Source organism: Haliotis rubra, unplaced genomic scaffold, assembly GCF_003918875.1.
Source record: "Haliotis rubra isolate DU_JTF1 unplaced genomic scaffold, ASM391887v1 Scf1398, whole genome shotgun sequence".
NCBI lineage: Eukaryota > Metazoa > Mollusca > Gastropoda > Lepetellida > Haliotidae > Haliotis > Haliotis rubra.
The window spans coordinates 29097-39683 of record NW_025765334.1 but is presented as its reverse complement, the minus strand read 5'-3'; the positions used below and the strand labels follow the sequence as shown (position 1 = coordinate 39683).

The 10587-nt window shown below is 41.2% G+C and overlaps 2 protein-coding genes across 2 annotated transcripts; both read right to left on the bottom strand.

Moving 5' to 3' along the window:
• Positions 1-1535: 1535 nt before the first annotated feature.
• On the bottom strand, positions 1536-3611 carry LOC124268667. Its single transcript, XM_046703640.1, has 2 exons — positions 3505-3611; positions 1536-2452 (listed from the first exon to the last, which is right to left on the bottom strand). The coding sequence occupies exon 2, from the start codon at positions 2448-2450 to the stop codon at positions 1536-1538; it is 915 nt and encodes a 304-aa protein (XP_046559596.1). The 5' UTR covers positions 2451-2452; positions 3505-3611.
• A 3128-nt stretch (positions 3612-6739) lies between these two features.
• Positions 6740-10126, bottom strand: LOC124268666. The gene is made up of 2 exons (XM_046703639.1): positions 10078-10126; positions 6740-8439 (listed from the first exon to the last, which is right to left on the bottom strand). Exon 2 carries the CDS (start codon positions 8435-8437, stop codon positions 7523-7525), a length of 915 nt encoding a protein of 304 aa, XP_046559595.1. The 5' UTR covers positions 8438-8439; positions 10078-10126; the 3' UTR covers positions 6740-7522.
• Between the last annotated feature and the right edge of the window lie 461 nt (positions 10127-10587).

Here is a 10587-nt window from a genome sequence, read left to right as displayed (position 1 = left end):
TTAAGCTGTACATTATGATGTAAACTTGTACCTCTAATGCCGCAGAACGCGGCCGGAGTATAAATAAAGTTCAATTCAGTCAGCTGAACTCTTTCGAACAATACGACGCACAGTTATTATAAAATATCAATTTCTATTGAGTTTGTAAGTGAATTGTCATCCAGGCGTTGTTGCCAATATAACTGCAGATTGAAACTCATTTAGATATCAGAGGTAGGATCATTTATATCTGTTTAAAATACATAAAGATTCAATGAGGTTAATAACATGAAAGGCATTCAACATTCAATGTCCCAATTCAGAGAGGTTTAGGACAATTTGCAGATTTTACGTTCGCTTTAGTCGTAACCTCTGCATCTGGTGTAAACAGTGAAAGCTTTAACCACTAGGCTACCTGATAGCAAAAGCAGGCTCCAGATAGTATAACGCGGTTGACATCCCATTCATATATAAATGATTAGTGAGTGTGTGAGTTTAGTTTTACGTCACTTTTAGCAACATTCCAGCAATATCACGGCGGGGGACACCAGAATCGGTCTTCACACATTGTACTCATGTGGGGAATCGAACCCGCGTCATCGGTGTGACAAGCGAACGCTTTAACCACTAGGCTACCCCACCACCCTAAAAAATGATTAAATGATGACATTATATTTACATGTTATATATATTTCAATCTAAAAATCGTACGTAAAAATCGTTTTATTTCATCATGCACCACTTTGCGAAATGATGTAACAGTTGTTTCCTTTGTAATATATCGCAATATATATTTGACGAAATATTTATCCGGCGGACCAGTTTAACTGGTATATATAAAGATATTTTGGACAAAATATTTCTATTTCTATTTGTCCTTGATTACAGCGTAAGTTCGCTATCGGTTAGGTAAACTCAGTCGATATAACAGTACGTACTCCTCCTTCTTATAGAATAGGGGTGGGGTAGCCTAATGGTTAAACCATACGCTCGTCACGCTGAAGATACCGGTTCGATTCCCAACATGGGTACAATGTGTGAAGCAATTGCTGGTGTCCCCGGCCGTGATATTGCTGGGATATAACGAAAAACGGCGTAAAACCACACTCATTCACTCTTTATAGAATAAGGTAAGTACGCTATCTGAAGGTACAGGTACTGCCACCTTTATCACGCAAGTTATATTTCCTGAACTGTCGCCTCGGATGCAATAAAGAAGTTATTTAGCTATAAGAACTTATCCTTGCCTTCGGCTGTAACTAATGGAAACCAAGTCCTTGAAAGCATTTAGAAGTTGGCAGAGCATGGATACATGACACTTTTTATGGATAAGAATTTATTCTTTATCATGACGTTCCAGAGTGAGTGAGGTTTTACGCCGCATTTAGCAACATACCAGCAATAGCACTGGGACACCAGAGTTAATTCATTCTCCTTCATCTGATGAATAAAATAGCTCTATTGAATATCAAGTTGTTATCAATAAAAAGTGTCGTGTATTAGTATGGAAACCAGTCTCTGGGTTATTGATATATTGACTTTATGCTGAGACGTATCTATTCTTGCATCTGTTTCCTCCAGTTGGCTATAGCTCGTTTTACCATCTCCTCTTCAAACTGAGGGAAATGTTTCAAGTACGTTTTCAAAATAGTCTCGTCATCCGCAAGTGGGCATTTCACAAGGTCACCAGACTCGTTTTCACACAGCATGTTGCTATGGAGGATTATCAATGCTTTGCCATTGGGATACATCACCGCTCTCAGGCTTCTCTGAAAGAGCATTCCTTCTAATGATGCATACTGGTGATGGTAACACTTCTGAAACTCGTCAAACCGTCTGGCGTTTTCTGTTCGAAACTCATACGCTCCTCGCCATGGTCCGATACAAACCTCCCAAGGCTTTGGGTCTCTGGTTAGCCGAATGTCGCCCTTTCCATTGGCCCTTATGATCTTCCCGTCTTGCTTAAAGAACTTATACTCAAGGTATGAGTGTTTAAAAAGCGGAGATTCGGTTTCGAAATCCAATGAAACAGCCTCAAACGACGGCTCGCCGAAGCCAACGTCGACCAGGAACATGTCTCCTTCCGTTACCAAATTGTGGACAAATACTATTATATGGTTGTCACGGCGTTCATCTACCTCAACGAACACGAAAGCGTGGCCAAGGGTGACATCATAACCGAGACCTTCCAGCAAGAAGAACATGAAACTGTTGAGGGAATGGCACACGCCGCCATGTTGTTTAAACATGGCCTCCACGATCTCCGACATGGTGGGCACGTGACGTCTCGCGAGATCTTCAGCTATGAGTGTGACGGACTGGAACGGAAGTTTCTTCATAAACTCCCTGATGATGCAGTTGAGGAATGGTAGGTCGCATCTTGGCCGACCATCCGCTTTATCACAAGGAACACTGATGCCCAAAATGTCTTGGAGGAACAATACCGCTCTGGTCCTGGTTAATGCTGCCATAGCTGGAATGAGGACATCAGATGTGAACTGGTAAGGTACATAATGAGCGAGTGAGTGAGTGAGTATTTTTAGTCACATCAGCATTATATCAGCCATATCGTGACTAACACAAGTTCTACATTCATCCCGCATACACCCGTTGACGAAAGACAATTCCAACTAGAATACCACAGACATAGATGTAAAACTAGCATGCAAGTCCAAAACTCTACAGTACAATATATAACAGGCTACAGGTCGCCATCAACTGAAGTTATATCACCATACTAAGGGCCATGGGCATTAACAGTACCTTTGCATGAATTGCTGGGGTGACCATTATCTTGCTGTTTGGTTGTGGGGTGAGGCGAGGTGAAATGGGGTCTAACGTCGCACTTAATATAACGACCAGTCCTTGTCGTACCCATTAATGCCGAGCTCCAGGCAGACTACTATATTTCAACGTCTTTTGGTATGACGCGGCCGGGGATCGAACCCACGACTCTCCGGGCGCTCTAACCACTACACCACGGAGGCGGTCATGTTTGGTTGTGCCAGGCCACTAGATGTAAAACACGTACCCGAAAGCACAGGCCCTCGTGTCTTTGCGATGATTAAAAATTTAAAAAAAATGATATAAAAATTTGAGATGACCCTCGACTCGAAATGCTTCACATGTTTACATTAAGTTTTAATTGATCGCATGTGATGGTAGCAAAGCGATCGGCAAAGCAGGCGGGTGGGGTGCACCGAAATGTCCTGCCTTGTCATGATGAATTGTACTGATAAGCTTTTTGAGTCGGGGGTCATCTCAAAAACAATATATTTTCATCTTTAATCCTAGCAAAGACACGAGGGTCTCTGCCCGAACGCCACAGGTGCATGTGCACTACGTCAAGGCTTACATGCACAAACATGACCCACTTTTATTACTCCGTGGCGCAGTGGAAGATATTCTGCACCCGGTCTTTCCAGTTGAAAGGCCTCCACATTTCAGGTCATTCATGGTCGTTGAGGTCAAGAGAAATATCTCATGATTGCATCTGTCATTCACATAATATCAAATGTACGTTACCTTTGTACGCATAACGTCAGTCGTTGACTACAAGGCGTTGACAGTAACCCACACAGACACCCTCCGACTGCTACCGAGCGGTTGCCTCTAATGTTTCACTGGCCAGTGTGTACCTAGTGCATGCTATGTAGGTCACGAAAGCGGGTCAGATGTTTTTGTTATCTGAATACTTCACAAAAAAAACACTACCTCGTGCCTTGTGTTGTTAAGCAATGAAGGTGAATTTATGCTCAGTCATCGCAACCTTTATGGGACTTCACAGACGCGCCCCTGTTAAAAGGATACTGATCTAGAGGACCCATGACGATCCGGGTTCGAATTGATCTTCAGTAACCCATGCTTGAGACTAACGGGATCGGGTGGTCAGGCTTGCTGACTTGGTTGACACATGTCATCTTATTCCAATTGCGTAGATCTATGCTCATGCTGTTGATCACTGGACTGTCTGGTCCAGACTCGATTATTTACAGACTGCCGCCATATAGCTGGAATATTTCTGAGTGCGGCGTTAAACAACAAACAAATAAAACAAACTGATCTCGAACCTTGCCCGTGGATTGGCAGGTGCTTTGTTGTTTTTAACCACATAGGTACTAGGATGATATCCAATATTGCTAAACTGGTTCGCAGTCTCTTCTGCGCAATATCGTAAGCGTCATTTTATATTATACATGCGTATCTCCCCACTAATCAACAAAGACGAAATACAGTTTAGTCTTAAAATTAATTAGGAAATGTAATTTTTGTGACCATATATTTCAGTTCTTTATAATTGGTTCCAACATATAACCATCCAGTTTATTATGATATAACATTATTATTCCAAACATTTCAATTTCAAAGTTCAATTTCATCTCCCATTGACTGAAAGTTTTAGACTAATTATTGAAAGAAAATCAAATCAATGTTCTGCTCTATATTTATGACTATGCTAATTATTATTATAAATGATAATAGGATATTATGTTTTGTTCAAATTTTAAACGTCATACAAACTTTAAGTCGATCTGTTTTAGTGATTTTGCTAAATAACTGGTTATATCTAGGCATTATATAAATTGTCATCGTGAATCATATTTTACACAGATTTTTATTATATTCATAAACAAACTTACTCAAATGTTGGAGGAAGAGTGAGTGAGTGAGTTTAGTTTTACGCCGCACTCAGCAATATTCCAGCAATATTCGGTCTGTAAATAATTGCATGTGGACCAGCGGTCCAGGGATCAACTGCATGAGAATCGATCTGCGCTATTGGGAACTGATGACATGTGTCAAACAAGCCAGCGAGCCTGACCACCCGATCCCGTTAGTCGCCTCTTACGACAAGCATGGGTTACTGAAGATCCATTCTAACCCGGATCTTCATGGGTCCCATGCTTGTAAGACGCGACTAACGGGATCGGGTGGTCAGGCTCGCTGACTTGGTTGACAAATGTCATCGTGTATCACGCTTGTGAAGATCGATGCTCATGTTGTTGATCATTAGATTGTTTGGTCTGACTTCATTATTATTTCAATCTTTATTCCGGTACTGAAAAGGCCTCAGGCCTATAGTACACCATATACATTGCTTTATACACACCCGTGAAGATCCGGGGTAGAATAGGTCTTCAGCAACCCATGTGCTTGCCATAAAAAGGCGACTATCTTGTCGTAAGAGGCGACTAACGGGATCGGGTGGTCAGTTTCGCTGACTTGGTTGACACATGTCATCGGTTCCCAATTGCGCAGATCGATGCTCATGCTGTTGATCACTGGATTGTCTGGTCCAGACTCGATTATTTACAGACCGCCGCCATATAGCTGGAATATTGCTGAGTGCGGCGTAAAACTAAACTCACTCACTCACTCACTTTATACACGTTCAAGGAACAATACGTTTTCTATGTACAAATGAGTAGAAAATATACATGGACAGGTTTTCAATTTCTTAGGATTTGAACTGTTCAGCAGTAGTGAAAACTTAAGCCTGTTTGGATGGACATAATATTTTTCTCTTATATATTTGCTTCGAAGACTACTGAAGTTAGGGCATACAAGAAGAAAATGATACTCGTCTTCAATTGCATTTGTATATAATTTACAAGATCGGAATCGTGCTAAACTTACACTATACGTTTTTACATTTAAACATGATAGATAGAATTCGGTATGGATATTGTTTTTAAACATTAGGTAAGTATCACATTTGCTTGAAATAGATAATTTTTCTTGCCAGTTTTGAAAATACATATCTTTTAGTCTTTGAGTAAATGATTTGATGAATTCCGGATATATTCCATTTTCTTGGTTATGCCAAATATCTCCAAATCCAGTAGACAATAATAATTGCTTTATCTCAGTCACCCAGTTTTTGTGTCCATTTCTATCATATATAAGCATGATTTGATAACTTGATTATTTACAGACTGCCACCATATAGCTGAGTGCAGCCTTAAACAACCAACCAACCAAGTTATCCAACAAGAGCCAGGCGGGATGACCTTTAACATAGTACGCCAAGGTAGCAACGTTTCCTGCTGCTATGGTCTGAACACCATAATCATAATCGAAGGGCGTTACTTGATTTCAGAAACTCAAACCATTATCTACCAATTGAAACAGGAGGATGAATCAAAACTCCCCCAAATGAAAGAATATGTACTCTCTGAAAGGCAAACGATGTTGGAGACGAATTTCACTTTTTGTTTATTTGCCCTACTTTGGCCCAAGAAAGGGAAAAATTAACATCTATTTCTGTAGAAATCCGAATATTCGCAAAATGAATCCCTCTAACAAACTACGAACAATTAAGAAATTAGCAATTTTTTGCCAAAAAAGTATGTCTCGCTTCAAGCAACGCCCCCACAAAATAATCAATAACGGACGAGTGTAACATTGTTTATTTAACTGGTTAAATGTATGTACAGACAGTTTATTATTGCAACCAAACAATATGTAAATATGACCATTTTATGTATCATACATGTATTTAAGCTGTACATTATGATGTACACTTGTACCTCTAATGCCGCAGAATGCGGCCGGAGTATAAATAAAGTTCAGTTCAGTCAGCTGAACTCTTTCGAACAATACGACGCACAATTATTGTAAAATATCACCACCCTAAAAAATGATTAAATGATGATATTATATTTATATGTTATATATATTTCAATCCAAAAATCGTACGGAAAAATCGTTTTATTTCATCATGCACCACTTTTTGCGAAATGATGTGACAGTTGTTTCCTTTGTAATATATCGCAATATATATTTGACGAAATATTTATCCGGCGGAAGAGTTTAACTGGTATATATAAAGATATTTTGGACAAAATATTTCTATTTCTATTTTTCCTTGATTACAGCAGTAAGTTCGCTATCAGTAAATTCAGTCGATAGATCAGTACGTACTCCTCCTTCTTATAGAATAGGGGTGGGGTAGCCTAATGGTTAAACCGTACGCTCGTCACGCTGAAGATACGGGTTCGATTCCCAACATTGGTACAATGTGTGTGATGCAACTGCTGGTGTCCCCGGCCGTGATATTGCTGGGATAAAATTAAAACGGCGTAAAACCACACTCATTCACTCTTTATAGAATAAGGTAAGTATGCTATCTGAAGGTACAGGTACTGCCACCTTTATCACGCAAGTTACATTTCCTGAACTGTCGCCTCGGATACAATAAAAAAGTTCTTTAGCTATAAGAACTTGCCCTTGCCTTCGGCTGTAACTAATGGAAAACAAGTCCTTGAAAGCATTTAGAAGTTGGCAGAGCATGGATACATGACACTTTTTATGGATAATAATTTATTCTATATCATGACGTTCCAGAGTGAGTGAGGTTTTACGCCGCAATTAGCAACATTCCAGCAATAGCACTGGGACACCGGAGCTAATTCATTCTCCTTCATCTGATGAATAAAATAGCTCCATGGAATATAAAGTTGTTATCAATAAAAAGTGTCATGTATTCGTATTGATACCAGTCTCTGGGTTATTGATATATTGACTTAATGCTGAGACGTATCTATTCTTGCATCTGTTTCCTCCAGTTGGCTATAGCTCGTTTAACCATCTCCTCTTCAAACTGAGGGAAATGTTTCAAGTACGTTTTCAAAATAGTCTCGTCATCCGCAAGTGGGCATTTCACAAGGTCACCAGACTCGTTTTCGCACAGCATGTTGCTATGGAGGATTATCAATGCTTTGCCATTGGGATACATCACCGCTCTCAGGCTTCTCTGAAAGAGCATTCCTTCTAATGATGCATACTGGTGATGGTAACACTTCTGAAACTCGTCAAACCGTCTGGCGTTTTCTGTTCGAAACTCATACGCTCCTCGCCATGGTCCGATACAAACCTCCCAAGGCTTTGGGTCTCTGGTTAGCCGAATGTCGCCCTTTCCATTGGCCCTTATGATCTTCCCGTCTTGCTTAAAGAACTTATACTCAAGGTATGAGTGTTTAAAAAGCGGAGATTCAGTTTCGAAATCCAATGAAACAGCCTCAAACGACGGCTCGCCGAAGCCAACGTCGACCAGGAACATGTCTCCTTCCGTTACCAAATTGTGGACAAATACTATTATATGGTTGTCACGGCGTTCATCTACCTCAACGAACACGAAAGCGTGGCCAAGGGTGACATCATAACCGAGACCTTCCAGCAAGAAGAACATGAAACTGTTGAGGGAATGGCACACACCACCATGTTGTTTAAACATGGCCTCCACGATCTCCGACATGGTGGGCACGTGACGTCTCGCGAGATCTTCAGCTAAGAGTATGACGGACTGGAACGGAAGTTTCCTCATAAACTCCCTGATGATGCAGTTGAGGAATGGTAGGTCGCATCTTGGTCGACCATCCGCTTTATCACAAGGAACACTGATGCCCAAAATGTCTTGGAGGAACAATACCGCTCTGGTCCTAGTTAATGCTGCCATAGCTGGAATGAGGACAAAAGATGTGAACTGGTAAGGTACATAATGAGTGAGTGAGTGATTGAGTATTTTTAGTCACATCAGCATTATATCAGCCATATCGTGACTAATACAAGTTCTACATTCATCCCACATACACCCGTTGACGAAAGACAATAAACCAACTAGAATACCACAGACATAGATGTAAAACTAGCATGCAAGTCCAAAACTCTACAGTACAATATATAACAGGCTACAGCTCGCCATCAACTGAAGTTATATCGCCATACTAAGGGCCATGGGCATTAACAGTACCTTTGCATGAATTGCTGGGGTGACCATAATCTTGTTGTTTGGTTGTGGAGTGAGGCGAGGTGAAATGGGGTCTAACGTCGCACTTAATATACCGACCAGTCCTTGTCGTACCCATTAATGCCGAGCTCCAGGCAGACTACTACTAGTATATTTCAACGAATTTTGGTATGAAGGGGGATCGAAACCACAACTCTCTGGGCGCTCTAACCACTACACCACGGAGGCGGTCATGTTTGGTTCTGCCAGGCCACTAGATGTAAAACACGTACCCGAATGCACAGGCTCTCGTGTCTTTGCTATGATTAAAGATTTTTAAAAGTTTTGAGATGACCCCCGACTCGAAATGCTTCACAGTACAATACATCATGACAAGGCCGGACACTTCGGTGCACCCCACCCGCCTGCTTTGCCGATCGCTACGCTACCATCGCATGCGATGGTCTACAACTTAATGTAAACATAATGATGGATGATTGGCCTATCGATCACCACTTATGACACCTACCAATTCTTTATTATTATTTCTGCAAGTCGATTGAAACTCGATTTTGACTCTTAACTAAACGATCTTGACACAAATGGATGATATTATATATCCGCACAAAATGGGGTGTGGTCGAAGCAAGCCCTCTGGTTGGCTGATGCTTGTAAAGGAGACATTTACAACTGATGCTTTCTTTTGAGAAGCCATTGCTTGAAAAAAACATTTTTACATTTCCATGTCAAGCAGTCGATGAAAGTAAAAATTCCCGCGAATTTATAAAGACTAAAGATTTAAAAGCGTTGACCAATCAGAGGGCTTGCTTCGACCACACACCCCTTGTGTGCGGACATATCGTCATCCATTTGTGTAGGGATCGTTTAGTTAAGAGTCAAAATCGGATTTCAATCCACTTGCAGAAATAACAATAAAGAATGGTACTCGATAGGCCAGTCATCCTTCATTATGTTTACATTAAGTTTTAATTGATCGCATGTCATGGTAGCGAAGCGATGGGCAAAGCAGGCGGGTGGGGTGCACCGAAGTGTCCTGCCTTGTCATGATGTATTGTACTGTGAAGCTTTTTGAGTCGGGGGTTATCTCAAAAACAATATATTTTCATCTTTAATCCTAGCAAAGACACGAGGGCCTGTGCCCGAACGCCACAAGTGCATGTGCATTACGTCAATGCTTACATGCACAAACATGACCCACTTTTAATACTCCGCGGCGCAGTGGAGGATATTCTACGCCCGGTCTTTCCAGTTGAAAGGCCTCCATATTTCAGGTCATTCATGGTCGTTGAGGTCAAGAGAAATATCTCATGATTGCATCTGTCATTCACATAATATCAAATGTACGTTACCTTTGTACGCAGAAGGTCAGTTGTTGACTACAGGGCTTTGACAGTAACCGGCACAGACACCCTCCGACTGCTTCCGAGCGGTTGCCTCTAATGTTTCACGGGCCAGTGAATACCTAGTGCATGCTATGTAGGTCACGAAAGCGGGTCAGATGTTTTTGTTATCTGAATACTTCACAAAAAATACACTACCTCGTGCCTTGTGTTGTTAAGCAATGAAGGTGAAATTATACTCAGTCATCGCAACCTTTATGGGACTTAACAGACGCGCCCTGTTAAAAGGATACTGATCTAGAGGACCCATGACGATCCGGGTTCGAATTGATCTTTAGTAACCAATGCTTGAGACTAACGGGATCGGGTGGTCAGGCTTGCTGACTTGGTTGACACATGTCATCTTATTCCAATTGCGTAGATCAATGCTCATGCTGTTGATCACTGGACTGTCTGGTCCAGACTCGATTATTTACAGACCGCCGCCATATAGCTGGAATATTGTTGAGTGCGGCGTTA

Bases quoted from the DNA above. Each gene is read 5' to 3' on its own strand.
- LOC124268667 (XM_046703640.1), bottom strand. From the start codon at position 2,450: ATGGCAGCATTAACCAGGACCAGAGCGGTATTGTTCCTCCAAGACATT.
- LOC124268666 (XM_046703639.1), bottom strand. From the start codon at position 8,437: ATGGCAGCATTAACTAGGACCAGAGCGGTATTGTTCCTCCAAGACATT.